Source organism: Rhipicephalus microplus, chromosome X (genome assembly GCF_043290135.1).
Source record: "Rhipicephalus microplus isolate Deutch F79 chromosome X, USDA_Rmic, whole genome shotgun sequence".
NCBI lineage: Eukaryota > Metazoa > Arthropoda > Arachnida > Ixodida > Ixodidae > Rhipicephalus > Rhipicephalus microplus.
Genome location: NC_134710.1, coordinates 439,378,532 through 439,395,483, shown reverse-complemented (window position 1 = coordinate 439,395,483; position 16,952 = coordinate 439,378,532). Strand labels below are relative to the sequence as shown.

Below are 16,952 nucleotides of genomic sequence, written 5' to 3'. Positions count from 1 at the left end.
AGGCAGTATCGCAAACAAATACTTAAATAGTTATATAAGTAAGTACCGTGGTTGCGGACTGTAAAACCCCCGTAAATAATAATAATCTCATCCTTATTATTAGATTTTGTCAATGTATGCCGAGCGCATGTGTTGGTCATTTATGGGAAATATTATTGGCAGGACAGTTCATGTCCAAACCCACCGTCGTCATAATAATTATACAGTTATTGGCTTTATCTCTTGAGCCGTTCGGTTTATCACGTTATACCAAGCAAGCCCCTCCCCCGCCCTCACCCGTCAAAAGTGCAAATTTATTGCTGCAACGTTGCATGAAAAAAAAATGAGGGCACAGGAAAAAACAAACGGAACCTAAAGCGAAACTACCAGGCATGTGTTTATTTGTACGAGCACGAATAATTGCGCTTCCACACTTGAGAGGACGAGAAGTTTTCAAAAAGCGCATGCGCCCTACCCTACTAACGCATCTACTGGGAAATAGGAGCTACAGCCGAACCTAGCGCAATGGGTTGCCCAATTGCTGCCTGTCTTCATTGTAAGATTGGTGGCGTCCAACACTCGCCGGTCTGCCTGACCGAAACACAAGCCTCCACTGGATACCATATATATATATATATATATATATATATATATATATATATATATATATATATATATATATATACTGTAAGAATTTATTGAGCTTCGTCTTCCTCATCTGTCAATAACCACCATCAGTCTTCGCGGCGGCCTCTTCATCATCGGCGCCATCTTGCTGTTGCTTGAATAAAGCGTCAGCTGAACCGTGGTATTTCAAGTGGTGGAGGTGCTTCACGATTTCTTCGACCTCTCTCCATCCAAAGCCAGCTCCTGGAGCTCCGTTCAGGACGCCGCTTACGCCAGAAGAGCACCATGGCGCAAGAGCAAGCCCAACCGAGCCACCTGCCGCCAACCCCAGCCCGGTCAACAACCCCCCTCGGGCGCTTCCAATCTTCTCCGGTCTGCCTGGCGAAAATGTCGAAGACTGCCTCGACAACTATGACCGCGTAGGTGTCTACAACAACTGGAACGAGGCATCGAAATTATCACGCGTCCAGTTTTACGTCTCCCAGGTTGCCAAGACGTGGTTCCTAAAGCATGAGAGCGACTTCCGCGATTTGCCTTCCTTCAAAAACCATCTCCGACGCATTTTCGGCACACCGACCCTCTGTTCAGAAGAAACTGGCAGAACGCGTTCAACGTTGTGGTGAGTCCTACACTTCTAATATTGAGGATATGCTTGCACTTTGCCGTCGTATCGATGACACCATGCCCGAAGCTGATCGCGTCCGACACCTTGTGAAGGGTATCGGACCTACCGCATTCAAGTCCCTCGCTGCGCACAACCCTTCGACGGTTTCCGGCGTCGTCTCTGTATGCCAGCGGCTTGATACCTTACAGTCAATCCGCCGGTGACCCGACTTCTCTGGGAACCTATGGTAAACAGTATGGAGCTCCGATTCATCATTTGAGCCATAATTCGTGAGGAATTACAAGCCTACGGTGTACCTCCTTCTAACAACGTTCCCGCTCAACCTGTCTCTAGCGGTCTGCGTGGCAATATCAGGGAAGAAATGTCAGCATCTCAAAGCACCCACCATGCTCTATCTTGCCCCCAACCCGCTTCGTACGCACAGATCGTTTCAATGCGACCCTCGCCGTCTTAAGTATCACCATCTGTGCTTGATCGTGACCATCTCGCCCCTCTAGTCGCCCGTCCACCAAACCCTACCTACCATTCTCCCTGGCAAGCCCCACGGCCTATTTGCTACTACTGTGGAATTCGAGGACACATTTACCGGTTCTGCCGACGTCGGCAGCAAGATGAACGTCGTGATTATACCGCTTTTGAACGTGACGACTCATCTGCTCGAGGTTACTACCGTTATGCTGACAGTCCTTCCAACCACCGATCCCCGTTTCCTGTGCACATTTCCAACACGACCAACAATATACGTGCCTCCCGACAATGCTCCCCTTCGCGACTTCGACGCTCTGTTTCACCACTTCGGCCTGTCTCTCAACTGTCTTCCCAGCGATAGGAAAAATAAACAGTGCAGTTTTTGGAGGTAAAACTGCATCGTGGCGAAATGATCCAAGTCCTCCTGAACGATCGTCAAACATGTTATTGGTGACTGTGCAAGGTGTGCGGGCCTTGTTGGACACGAGAGCATCTATTTCAGTTATGCGTGCCGACTTCTGCTCTCGATTGCGGAAAGTGAAAACACCCTACCTTGAATCATCCTTGCTTGGGGCCATTGAAGCAATAATCAGACTATCGGCCTAATGTACAGCGCCTGTCTTCATTGATGGTATTCGTCATCACATCACCTTCGCTGTTTTAGTTTTGTGTGCTCATGAACTAATTTTATGTTGGAACTTTCTCTCATGAGCATCTGCATTAACTTCTTGCCGTCAACGTGTAGTCCAGATGACCGAGACTGATCACTGCAACGAACGCGTCGACGAGAAACCACTGCGTTTTTTCACAGCTACCGATTACGTACTGCTCCCGGGTCAGGAGCAGTATGGAATCAAAGCAACTCATCACCATCACTGCTCCGAATATTGTCAATGGTGACGTCCTATCACCCCTTCAAGCCACTGTCTAGCTCGTGGCGTCATACTCCCCTCCAGCCTGGTGTGGTTGAAAGACAGTGCTGCAATAATCGTTGGCCTGAACCCGACCCCAGAGCCTCTTCTCCTACCCCAAGGTTTTACAGTGTCCTGCTATGTGGATACCCAACCGGTATCTTTGGTCTCTCTTGACGCCTTGCCAGCTCATCCACTACAGGGCCAGCCTGTTACTTCCTCCTTCTTGGCGGCCGGAATAAATCTTGATCTTTCTGCTCCTTAACGTGAGGCGTTGCTAGATTTGCTAACGGAACACCAGGCCTCCTTCGACGCCAATGCCTCGGCACGAGGGACAGACCACAGTTGCGCATCATCGCATCAACACTCAAGGTCAGAGTGTTCTACACCGTCGTCCCTACCGAGTATCCTTGGCCAAGCACCAAATCATCGACGAGAACGCGACCGATATGCTAAAAAAATCATCATACGACCCTCTACCGGTTATTCGTCATCACCCGTCATGTTGGTACAAGATTTATTATATATATATATATATATATATATATATATATATATATATATATATATATATATATATATATATATATATATATATATATATATATATATATAAAGGTGTTTCTGTGTAAAGGCTCCTGCAGTTTTCGCGCATAAACTCGAAGTCGTGGAGGAAATACTTTGCCGTGGTTTGCACTACACATTTGCGACTATTTAACTTGTTAACTTGTTTCCTATCTCTTTATTTATTAGATGGAGGGCAAGTGTTTATCTCACTAAATTGTAGTGCGTGTCGCTTGATCGCATAACCATTTTTCAGAAATGGTCAAATTTGCCAGTCATTCGAGATATTCATCATTGAAATAACGGGCGAAATCAAACCTGATCTCTTAAAGGGCGCACGAAGCGCAACCGTTTTACATCACACCAGAACTACCCGTCACACGAGAGTGACAAAATTGAGTGACCGCGTGCCGCGGTCACTTACCTTTGTGAAAACTTGCACGTCATCTTACTTGTGCCGGTGTATCACCTTTATTTTGCGCCTTCTATTTTAGGCTTAGCTTTTTCTTGTGGAATTGCACCGAGGAAATCGAGAATAGCAAACCTCTTCTTGGTCGGAGAAGCATAAAACACTTGGGTGGTCACTGTGCGGCTTCTTCTTTCATACAGCCAGAACAGCTTTTTTTTCGCCTTCGTATAGTTTGCGAGAAAAACAGATATGCATCACCCATTGCACACAAGCTATAAAGTAGGTCAGTAGTTAGCGACAGGTTGCTTGTTTCCTGACTTACGTATTCAAACCACATTCACCACATGAGAAACTCGCAACACCTGGCCTTCTTTGAAAAAGTGGCAAAATGTTTCGCACGGGAAAAACAAGAGATTATATATGATTGCTTTTTTAAAGAAAACATGGAGTTTATGTTGTCAACGCCGCAAGCAGAGGACTGTTGGAGTGATTCAATTATTCTCCAATGCCACAACCTTCAGTCCCAATAGCAGACATTAATAGATAATTGCGCATTGTTGACGGAACCGTGGTAGAAGTGGAGAATACTGAAAAGTTGCAAACAATGTTTTCATGCAAGTGTGTTGCATACTTCTCGGAAGACTTGGGAAGCCAACCGAGCAAATAAAATTTTAGTGTCATCTAAGTTGCGTTAGAGTTTTTCAAAACTTTCTCGATTTACTTACAAGCATTGATAGTAATATGTTTGTCTTAGCATTCTAATCGATGCTAAAAGATGCTGATAAAGTTTACGCTGCACTTTAATAGGAAAGCCAGTGTTTTTGTACAAAAGAGTTTCATAACAAGAAAAAGCGTGATTTTCAGCATATAATAACCCATGGTGATGAATGGCCTAAAAGTATGAAAGTTAGAGGAGCAAAGGTTTCACGAAATTTGTAGATTTCATTAATAAGAATATCACAATTTTTCTGCACGCTTGTGTGATAAACGTCAAGCAGGTGTGCGTCACGAAAGACAGAGAGTTTGTGGTTGATCACTTCAATGTTTGCGTCGTTGCAGTCATCAAATACCTTGCATATTTTAATAGCGGTTGAGATGGTAATGCGTTTGTAAATACGTAGCTAACAGTTATCGTTGAGGCATGAAAGTGATTTTAATGAATCAATATTCTTGGACGTTGTTGTTAGAATGAAGACACAAATGTTCGAGGAAAAACTGGCAACGGAAATTGGGTTATTTACCATCTGCATAACACTAAAGATGCTGAAAGTATGTAGGAAGCATTGGCCGTTTGAAGAAAATAGCACAACGTGCGGTAACGATGACGTTCATACTATGATAGGATAGTTGAAGTCTTCTCGAACAGTTATTGCAGTTGTTGAAGCTCACTGGTACAGCATTAAAATTTTGATATCGAATACATGAGAATTCAACTAATTCTCGTATACAGCCATCAGGTCAGCTTCACAAGAATTGATAACAGGGTCAAACGCCTCACAATTCCCCATTATGTTACGGATGTTCGTGTAAAGCACCAAAATAGGACACGACACTGCTACTTCTTCTTACTGATTATCACGACAAGGATGCGCCCGTAACAAAAGCACCACATCGGACAAACATACCTGAAAATTATGGTTGTGATCAGAAGTAGATTACCTCAGAATTTGGTCGCGAATTCTGCTGTGTGAAAATGTTCAGTTGTTTCGGGAAGAACGCCAACCGAAGCACCATAAGAATAACTTGTGTGGTTAGCAACGAGCTTGGCAGTATGAAGGTAAAAATAGGGTTGGCCAGGCAACCATTCGGCGAAATCACACAGCATCTTGAGAGCTTATGTTGTAGCCTGATAGAAAACCTCTGATACTGGCCCGTTTGTCAACTTTGAGATCGACACGCCATCACAAGTTTTTATTGTTTGTTTTGTGTTAAGACATGCAAAGTTTACTATGAATTTTCTTTCAATTTTCTTCTAAGCTTAACGGATTCAGTATATGATTCGATAGTCAATTTAATTGGCAACCCCTCATCACAATTCGATTTGAATTGAATTCGAAATGAAGTTTCACAATTCGTCCACCCTGAGTTATCACGTTGTTGTTTTTTATACTGCGAAGAATAAAAAAATTTAGGCTTGTTTTGATTTCAGAAGAATATTTTTCAGACCTGTATAAAACTAAGATACGCCCTGATTCCGGATATTTTGTGCTTGTAGTTATTGATATTTGAAGCTGTATTTCAACGCATATTGAATTCATTATACGACAGTATCAAATGTAGCCTTAACTGCAGTTCTACAATAAACACTTTTGATATAGAACTAATTCAGTAGTAGTAGAAGCAGCAGTAGTGGTAGTAGTAGTAGCGATACATTGAGCAACTTCAGCTATGCATGCGATCAGGACCCTTTCACGCTGAAAGCAGCCGACTGCGTATAGTAGACGCGAATTCGTGGCCACGCGTCTATGCTGCGGACATTTGCGAATTTCTGGTCTTACGAAGGAGTTTTGTTACGCCGCTGGAGTTCAAAGCAAGTAAGGCCCTTTGTGGCCTCAGCCTCTCGACAAGCCGCTGGGTACACGAAACTCGAGCGAAGTAAGTTGCCATCGATAGAGAGATCGTCTTGACACAGGTAAGCTTGTAATGTTTTTCGTATATTTGTCTTATTCATTTTGCTGATAGGTGACCCATTTGAAGCCTCTCAATATGCCTCCTGTCAATGCGTGGATCCTGGGGTTCCGGCTCGGCGAAATTCTAGAGGCGCACTCAATGTGCCAAACCGGAAGCAGCCATGTTTGTGCAGTGCATTTTCCCGTTGTAGCGCTCGTGGCCTTTCGGAGAGAGCGTCTGTGCGTACTATTTTGTCTTTTCTGACTTAGTTGTTATTGTTTGGTACTGCTCACAGTAACAACAAGCGCGATAACGCTGGCGTGTGGGTGTGGTTTACTGGGAGCTGCAGCATACGCGCTTCCCGGGTTAGCTGGCTATGAGTTCAAAATGGTGAACGGCTCACAATGCACAGTGTTACCGCCTCTAGTGAAAGCTTTTTATAGGCAATGCTAAGCGTAAATATGTGTGCACGTCGCGAATGGGAAGAATTTAAGCGGAGTCAAAGTCAAGATTAGGGTACAGACAAGTAGCCTTGTAATCTAACTTTAGTGCCAATTTTGAAGCCAAACAGAAGAACAACGTGACGTTATGGGTAGAGTACTCACAGTATAAACAATGGGGTCCAGAATAAACGAAATCCGAGTATAACAGGGACATTTTTTATCCACCTGTTCTTTTTTTAGCAAATCGCAGGTAAGTTCAACATATATGAATAATTTTACTTTCAGTGTGCCTGCGCATTTTGTCTTCCATACATTTTCTGCAAAAGTATTTTTAACATACCAAACCACTCAGCTGGAACGTTAGATGTCGAAGGTGTTTTTTTTTTGAAACCATAAACCAAGATTACTACAATGTCAGAATAATAACAGACTAGCTTAGAGCAGAAAATTCTGATCGAAAATCAGACATCTGATCATGTTCTCAGATATCTGAGAACGCGCTGTGTTTCACATAGGAATCTGGTGAGAGCAATGCCCCGGGAAGAAAAGGCGGATGAGCTTTCAAGCAAGAAGGACGTGTGTTATTGCGCTCCTGTCCTCACCCCGAACTTCGTTCCGCGCTCATCGCGTGCAGCCCTTTTAAGGGCTACTTACGGCGCCTCGGCGAGGCACCAGAAAAAAATCTACGCAGCAGGATGCCATTCTGGCAGCCTCGGCATCATCTTCGGTGCCAACACAGCAGCAGCAGCAGGCCCCAGCCAAGCCAGCTAGCTCCAAACAACCCCCGCCGCTGAAAGTCAGCAGCCATCACACTGCTGCTGTCTCCGCGGCTTCGAGCAAAGGCAAGGCATATACTGGATCTTGCTCGTCTCCTGCCACGGCCGTGGCTATCTGCGAGGGATACCCCCCTGGCAGCAACACCTCCTCATCTCCTTCAACCACTCCGGCCGCCGAGCAAACGGCGTCTGCCTCCAGCGAGCGCGGTGTGTCTCCAAGCACGCTCCCGCGTTCTGACGGTCCTCACGTTGCTGACGACCTTCCTCCGATTGGATGTGCGGCCACCATCATCTTTCGGCCTGTCGGGAAGAAGGCTAACTTCCTGGCTGCTTCGAGGGATGCGATCGCCGCCTTCCTTTTGGGGTTCCCAGCCACCAAGCGAGTGCGGGTGAATTTCCGGCGTAACCTTGTTGCTGCGGACAGCTATCCCAACACCGATCTGACTGCCCTACTTGAGGTCGGAACGCTCTGTGCAACAAAAGTTCGAGCCAAACAACTCGACCTCAACACCTGCGTTGGCATGGTTTCTGGAGTCGACCCAACGATCCCCTTCGAGGACCTCGCCGACAACCTTGCTTCACCTGTGCCCATCGTGTCCGGTGTACGCAGAGGCAACTGCCTCACCCTCACCTTCGCTGGGACTACCGTCCCACCGGATATCCTGCTCTATAAGCAAAGGCGCCCAGTTCGACCCCGTCAGCCCCGGCCTCTGCAATGCTCCCGTTGCGGCCGCTTCGGGCACGCAACCGCCACCTGCTATCGGGACGAACGGTGCCTGCGCTGCGGCCTCAGGCACGTCCCAGCATCGTGTGCAGCGCACCCCCGTTGCTTAAACTGCAGCGGGAAACACCCTGCAACCGAGCCCCGCTGTCCAGCCTGGCAACTTCATCGCAAAGCCGTGGTCATCATGGCCTCAACTGACGGCACGGTGACTCGCCGCCAAGCCCTGCAGCACGCTAGGACCCCTGGCAGCAACCCCTCCATCATCAAGGGTCGCTCCTTCCGGGATGCGCTTGCCGGTACCGGTGACACCACCTCGGATGCCGCCCCTTGTCTCGCAAAGAGTGCGCCCGTCGTCCCCACAACAACGACGACTGCCCCGCTCTCGGCCACAGCTCAGCCGGCCCCTACTGTTGTCGAAAAGCGCTCGACAGTGACGCTGACACCGCGCGCTTTTTTCCAACCGCCGCTTCCCGTCACCGTCAACACAAGCACGACGATGGAGCCCGCTACTGCAACCTCGCAGCAACCTGAGGTCCAAAAAAGGAACGAGCTCCTGACCGCCCTTGCTACAGCACTTCGAGTGGCGCTCAGGGCCCTACCAGAGGGCTATGATCGCAATGTTGCTTCTTGGGCCTTCTTCAGTTTGGAATCAACCTGGAGAACACACCCGGTTATCAAGAAGCCGGCTCCCGTCCGCTATAAATCGTGCAAATCAATGTGCCGCTGGCCTTTTTGGTGGTAAGTCCCAGTTGGTTGCGTCTGGTATACTTTCTTTGCGCGTATCCTTACTCCGCTCTTTTTTTTCCTTCTCTCCCTACTGCTACGTCGCGCTGCACACCACGCCTTTTTTTTTTCCTGCTCCGAGTTCCACGTGTACTTGTTTACATGGGCTGCTCGGAGCTGCCTGACGGCTTTTTTTCCCTCTCCTTGTTTTTTTTCTTATTTTTTTTTCTTCCTACTCTATGTGGGCGCATTTAGCCTTTGCAGCAGACACTCTCTCCCCTTCACTATCAGTTCGGGAGCACCCTACCTTCTTTCCACTTGTCTAGTGGTTTCTTTTATTTTCTCTCTTCTTTTTTTCCTCTCTTGCTTTCCCTTGATGGGCGCATCTCCACACCCCCGGCTTCTCCACGGGCCTTTCTGTATGTCGCGCTTTCACGTTTGTTTCTTGCACGCGTGTGCGATACGAGTGATCGAATGCTTTTTACCACTCTATTCTTACCTCTTCTCTTCTGTCTCTTTAATTCCCATCCCCCGTCCCTGCGCTTACCTGTGGAGGTGCCCTCGTTAAGAGAGGCAGTAACGAGACAGCGCTTTTTTCTTCCTTTTCCTCTTTCATAGCCACTCAGAGCAATGCCCCGCATAGCCATTCGTTTTCTTACATGCGCACATGCAATTAATTTCTCCACCGGAGAGGTGCTTCTTAGGGGCTGTGATGCGCAGTGGCTTGTTGGTGGGGCAAGAGCAAGTGCGCGCATAACGCAACAGCAGAGACAGGCATAAACAAATAATGATTACTCTTTAGATTTACTTCTTATTTTCAGAAAACCTAAAAAAGGCTGATAACTACGGCAGAATTGAAGTTCAAGGTAGGTAGATGGGAACCATAGTGTCCACCTCAAAGTTTCTTGCACGACAGGGTCGGAGAGTTGCCCATTTGGCGCCAAGTAGCCAGTAACAGCAATAATAATGTGCGCGGCGAACATAGCCTGCAATAATCGCAGCTCACGTGGACGCTGGCAACGCCATCTAAAGCGAATAAACAGCCCAACGGCAAAGCCAGCATTGCTGGAGAGAGCGGGGGGCATGTAGTGGACAGTGCGCGTGGCGTCAGAAAGACGACAAAGTAAAAGACATAAACAAAATAAATAATGCGACACGTGTACTAGGTAATCCGTATTTTTCTCATAAATAAGTTACAATAGTCTAAAACATCATATATATTTTATAAAACCACTCAATTACTGACAGATTCACCAAAGTCGGTATCACACGAAGTTATTAGGTGGAGAAGAAAAAGAACAAGCTCAAACAGCATGGCTGTCTGAGGTCCGCCATTCGATAAATAAATCTGCGCGGAGCCTTCTGCTCTCCCACAGCGTTAAAAAGACCTGCACCAGGCCACATTGAAAAGTTTTGCGCACTGTAAGTGCCTAAATCAATTAGAATTTCCATCAGCATTATTTGTTTTTATAAAACACTTACCTATAGCAAATGTATGTGAGAATGACGAAGAACAGTCCCAAGCCAGAGACAGCTATCCCGAATGAAGTCAAGTAGCTGAGAACAGTATCATGAACGTTCGTTGTTTCCTGGCTTTTGTCATATCTCTGCAAAAACACAACTACGCTCAGCAGTCTTGTTTACAAAAGAAAGCAGCAGCTGCAACAGTTCACCATGCTTTAGAATCCTGTCAGCATTTCTATGTGATAGAAGTTCCCAACGGCTTTCTTAATATATGAAGGTTGTACGTTATAAAGTAGTTTCTTTTAATTTTTCTCTGAGGTATACTCGTGCCTTTTTGAATGTTACTTTTAGAGCTGATTACTTTGATACAACTACTTATTATGCTCGAGATTTTAGAATCATTAAAGTTTTCTTGCTGCACAGGAATTGCATGTGTTAATGGTTTGTACGTAAATATTTTGTTGGTATATAAAACAATTTGGCGCCATACAAGATTATGCATTATTATGCTATATGTAAAATTAGCTTACGCGAATAATATAATTTCTGGCAATGTTAGCATTGAAATGTCGAGAAGCTAAAAGTACTTGAAAGCAGTTCTGCAGTAGAGTATAATTCTTGCTACTCACAAATATGACGGCGAAGCTAGTCAAGTGCGTGCAATTGCAGAGGTGGTAGTCATGCACCATGTTGAGGTACTCGCATCCATCACCAGACCATGAACCAAGCCCCTCATTTTCGTTGATATCCCAGAATACGCACTCAATTTTAGTAGGTAATATATCCTGAAAAGCAGACATAAAAAATTAGCATCTTCATAGACGCTGCCTAGTTGGGAAATAGCGCCAAAGACAACATATCTTATAAATTGGGCGGAGGTTGGTACTAAAACCTTACGAAGCATGAAATTGCAGTGACGAAATGATTCGTAAAATGGAACAGTTGCGCTAAAAGCTATCTTTAAAGTCGAGGCTTTAAGTAAATTTGGGCTAACTGCAATGTGCAGCAACGGCAATATCGAATGCGGGCACGCGTCGTGCTTTAAAATAAAATGTGCTTTTAAGGTGGTCATGCGACCCAGGTAACCAACAAAGTGGACTTTCGCATTCGTAAATAAGCTGCTTACTGTTTCAAACTCTTGTGTACCGTAGAACCCCACTAATGCGCTCCTCACTTACTAAATTTCGCATGTAAATTACTTCACCCGCACCGGTGGTCTAGTGGCTAAGGCACTGGGCTGCTGACCCGCAGGTCGAGGAATCGATCACGTCTGGGATGGCCGCAAGTACGATGAAAACAAAATTCTTGAACTTCCTTCTTTAAATTTTTGATTTAGGTGTACGTTTAATAGGCTGAGTTGGTCGAAGTTTGCTGAGGCATCTGCTACGACATCTGTCATAATCATATGGTGATTTTGCGACGGTAAACTTCGGGAACTATAATAAAAAGTGTATGATATTTTGTAATGCAGTAATGCAAAAAACCTAGAAAAAGTTGTGAATTAAAATCTCATTGGATTGACACTCCCGCCCCGTTTCTCTCTGATATGTAAAAACTGCCCCTAGTGCTGGACATTCAGAGCAAGTACATCAATGAGTCGAGGATTTTGAAATTCCAGAAGGTCATTGAAAAGCTCGAAACGGGTGTGGTTCCGGCATGGACACAATATAAACGGCAGGCTTCAATGAATAACTTTTTAACCGCTGAGGAAAAAAAAACGTTGGCCCGTATCCGCATGTTACATTGCAAATGTCGTCGACAGACGATAGCGTTGCGTCTGGAGAGAATGAACAAAACGTTTTTTTATTGTTCTGCGCAAGAAAATTGGTTAATGGTATTCTGGAGACGCTGCGTTATAGTACCTCGAGCGTGCAGCGGAGGCGAACGAGCGCATCGTGAAGTCACACGTGAGACATGAGCGCTATCTGGCAGCTATCTTCGAAAACGAAGCGCGTGGCCTGTGTGCCTGTCTCGGAGGCAACAAGCTGTAGAACGCAAAGGAACGGGCAGGTGCCATCACCGCGACGTCATAAGAAAGCGTTGGAAAAACTTGCGTTTTCGTGCAACTGTTCCATTGTCAGCGCAGCGTGATAAAGGCTATGGTCCTTATAATTACTTACGTATGCTTTCTCTAGTTTAACGACACACAGAATATTGACGTGTTGTTATGGTGCCTCAGATATGCTCAATAATTGCTCTTTAATTGACAATCGCACAACTACGAACGCTGATTCTTGAGCAATGCTAGGGAGTTTCTGTGGATGGTGTCGGCCATTTGGGGTATTGGTAAGTGTAGACAGACAAATGTACATACATACGTACAGACAGACAGACAGACCGACAGCCAGACCAAAATTTTTGTGTCGAAGGTTCTCAAAAAAAACTATCGTCTTTAAAATTCTCTTGAAGCGGAAGAGCAGGGTACTATTTATCTGTTTTGTTGTTTATTTGCACTTCAAATCTTTATCCCATGCTCGCATTACACGTTTCCCGGACAATGAAATTTCTTTTCGTTCGGCGCAGTAAGAAACTTATTGGGTGAGTTCTGCTGCATTCCAAGAAATTATTCGATGAACTCAGATGTTCTTTTTCTCAGAGTTTATATATGTGGTTCTCAGAAATTGCGACAAACATTCACAGTGCTATCATTCCTGGTAATTCTCAATGCGCTTAAATGTATTGAATAAATTACGTCATTACACATGCCATATAACATTTGTTTCTGGCAGTGCAGTTACAATGTCACAAAGACAATTTAATTGCACTCAAAAGAAGCCAATAGTTATTTTTTTATGAAAAATAAAAAGCATAAATAATTGCATACGCTGTGATGACTTTTGAATACCAGCTTTTGTAAATATTATATGACAGCGTGAGAAACACCAATGACACCTGAATTTTCATCTGCATTCCGCAGAAAAGGTATGTTTCATTTTTTTAATTATATATGTTGATATTTTTCTACTTTTTATTTTTTCACTGCGTTGCAGAAATAAAATATCTGGGGCAACTATTACCTGAATATATCCGTATAAACCCATATTTAGCGGACCAGAACAGCCCTCTACCAAACCAAATAGCACAATGCTAACCCATGCCATCGAGACAAATATCATCTTGTTTATGTCAGATGATTTTCTAGTGACGTACATCATTATAACGGCCAAATGCCACAACAAAGAAGAGGTCATTACTTCTTAACAGAAAATATTTCATTTTTTGAAAGTGAATGTTGTGTCTGCTCAATTATTTACTGTGCTAGCAAGACCTGCCTTCGTTTCGCGCTGCAGTCCGGACCAGAAGAAATCTTTTTTTTTTAATTTTAAACTTGTTCTTGAAGCATGTCTATGAAATTTGTGGAGCTGCAAGCTGAGAATAGATGAACGCCTGTTTGTGCCTTCAAAATATGCCATTTACATGTTGTGTCTTTGTATACAACAGTCATTGTGAACTTGCGCAATGTTTGTTGGCCAAAAGGTAAGGTTTATATGAAGACTTTTGGCGAGTCGCAAAAGCAGAAATGAGAATACAAGAACTCTACCTTTTCAGTAAAACGGAAGTAGGAGCAATATGAAACACTCATCTTCAGACACAGTAATTTCGCGCTGAGTGTTTCTAGGCATTAACATTGAGAACGTTAACGCTTTTTGCCTGGTTTCAATTACTTGTCGTCAAGTCCCATAAATTTTGAAGAAGATTATCTGTCGAAGAAAATAGCAATCTAACAAAAAGTTTCGTAGTATTTGCTAAAAAAAACCACGTCGATAACAAAATTTGATCGTCTCTAATATTTCTTCCTATTGTGGAGAAAACAGGTCTATCACCAGTGTTATAACAATTTTACTATTATATTAGCAGCTATTGAGACATTTTTGTTGTTAGCACATTCTCATTGGTTTTTATTTGTTGAGGCTTAAGCTTGAGATGCTTTTTGAAATTGTATTTTCGAAAATAACGAATTTTGACATAGAAAGAAATAGACTTCGGGCTCTCCGACGGCGTGTGAAAAGAAGGTACCGACGCACAAAACACTTCAGGATTTAAGCAGTGCTAGACGCTTGCCGAATAAAATGCACAAGCGGATAGACATTCTAGACTGACAACTTTGGGTTGCCTTCTGTGAGTTGGTAATTTCTCACAAGCGCCTTTCATGCTTATGGAGGACAATAAGAGGACTCCGGACACTACCCGTTCAGCTGTTTTTATTTAAGGCTCTAGCCCTATCTCAACAGCGATCGGAGGTTGACGTGGCAGAAAAGTTTTATGCGAACTCATGTGGTCAGATCAGAGATCACAACAGCTTCACGCCTTCGCGTGGCGTTCCGACATCACGCAATGGCTGAATGAACCTACCCTTTTTAATTCATAAACTTAAAGCCGCACTAGCTTTGTGTAGACGGACATTGGCACCTGAGGCTGATGAAATTTTTACAGAGCCCTGAGTCAGCTTGATGTGCATGCCTGAATTTCTCTCCTCTAGTCATGCAACAAATTCTGGTGAGAGGGCACACTCTAAGTTAACTGGAAGACTAGTCGTCTGGTTTCATTACTGAAGCCTGGAAAGTCTCCACTGGTGCTCACACCGTACAGCCCGATTATACTGGCTAGTTGTGTGGGCAAAATAATGGAAAGATGGATTCTAGGACGCCTAGAATAGTACCTAGAGCATCAAAACATCTACGCAGATGCTATGACGGGGTTTCACCGTGGTCGCTCATCGATTGTCAGTGCCGTCAGCCTGGTCCCCTACGTACAACACGAAAAAAGGACACAATCGTGCCTGCGTTTTTATTAAATTTTTGTCGTTAAAAGGGCGTATGACAATGTCAGTCATCAAGCTATCCTCGCCACTCTCAAAGCGGTAGGAGTGGGTGGTCCGGTGTTTCAGTGGCTACACAGCTACCTCTCAGAGAAATTCGTTTTCGTGACAATCGAAGTTGGACCCACTTTCTACATTACATCCAACGTGATGTTTCATAGGCTGGAGTACTGAGCCTTGTGCTCTTCACCTTGAAGCTAATCAGTCGCCATGAGCACCTGCCATGCTCTGGGAGATTGTCAATGTACCCTGACGACATCTGCGCTTGGACTTCTGCAGTAACGCGTCTACAGCTGCAAGCACAGATTCATGGAGCGAACACACAAGCTGCCATTCACCTGCGCAAGTGAGGTGTTAGAATTTCCTGCGAAAAATGTGTGCTTGTGGAATTCACGCGCAAATCAACAGAGAGATACAGCGAAACGATAAGTGGCGAATTGATACCCTACCTCGGAACGTACTAGTTGCTCGGTGTATTATTGACAGAGACATCTCTGGAGCCCTCCTGTACATGAAAAAGCGATTGACAGGCCTCTGTCACCTGTTGAAGTTCTTCACATGAAATAGACAGCGAATCTCCCAATCACCAAGTTTCGATTAAACAGGGTTCTTTTTCTTTGATTTCTTTCGTGCAACTTACCTGCGCTGCCCAACGGAAATGAAGCAAGTCTACGGACGATTGAAAGTGTTCAGGCTCAGGCATTCCAGATTTGTGTAGGCTTGGTTTAACGTGCATCAACAGTGGGGACTATCACCATCGCAAGGCACTAACTAATCAAAACACAAATTGATATGGAAGTGCAGAAGACACACATATACGACACCTTGCTTACACTCCCCGCCATCAACTACCCTCTCTACCGGAGTATTAATCTCGTACGTCTTACTGCCAAACAGAGACTGCGCATAATTTGTCGATACCAACTTCCTTCATACACGCCGCTGGACCTCTGGCTCCTCCATGGTGCTTCGCTCAACCTAATATGAACATTACCGTACCTGGGGCCCAGAATAAAGCCAATTTATCGTCACCAGCACTTAAGCAGCTCTCACCATTTCTCTTGTATGAAAAGTAGAGACGCAAGATACATCTACAGTGACGGATCTGTTCTGCCGAACAGCTCAACCGGCGCAGTCGAGTTACCAAGGTTGGTCATGACTATTAAATTCAAGACACTTCACACAACAACATCAACGGCAGCAGAATTGACAGCCCTTCGTGGCACACTACAGTTCGTCATTACTCGACTAACACACAAGTAGACTATTTTCTGCGAATCGAATGTGGTAATGCAGACCCCCAGTCTTACGCCGCGGGATGCACGAGACGCTGATACTACAGACAGCTGAGCTTAAACTTCAGCTGATTGAGAAAAGGCACCAAATTACGTTTCAGTGGCTACCCAGTCACTGCGCAATCATCGACAATGAACTGGCCAATCAAGGTGCCGGCTCAGTCTGGTGCCGGCTCAGTCACGCAAAAGACCATAAGGTGCTACTATCACATTCTAGGACCGAAAGCTCAAGGCAGCTACGCTGGTTTGCTCGCCAGTGTTCACGTCACAATGGATTCAGCTGCACTTCAAGCATGATTTGGGTTCACGTTAAAGAACCCCAGGTAGTCGAAATTTCCGGAGCCCTCCACTACGGCGTCTCTCATAATCATATGGTGGTTTTGGGACGTTAAACCCCACATATCATCATCATCATCATGCACTTCAAGCATGCCCGACTGCACTCGTTTGACCCTACGCTACGTGTTGAACTCGCTTCGAAGCATCGCCGAGTAGACAGGACCCTTATGTGTCGG

The 16,952-nt window shown here is 45.0% G+C and overlaps 1 protein-coding gene across 5 annotated transcripts in view; it reads right to left on the bottom strand.

Moving 5' to 3' along the window:
• Window positions 1–16,952, bottom strand: part of LOC119160896 (uncharacterized) — a 493,888-nt gene that overhangs the window by 77,787 nt on the left and 399,149 nt on the right. For all 5 annotated transcript variants that reach the window (XM_037413166.2, XM_037413167.2, XM_075880528.1 and 2 more), the window contains 2 exons: window positions 10,953–11,108; window positions 10,342–10,466 (listed from right to left, as the gene is read on the bottom strand). In XM_037413166.2, the coding sequence (XP_037269063.1) occupies window positions 10,342–10,466; window positions 10,953–11,108 (281 nt within the window). The remainder of the gene's footprint in view (window positions 1–10,341; window positions 10,467–10,952; window positions 11,109–16,952) is intronic.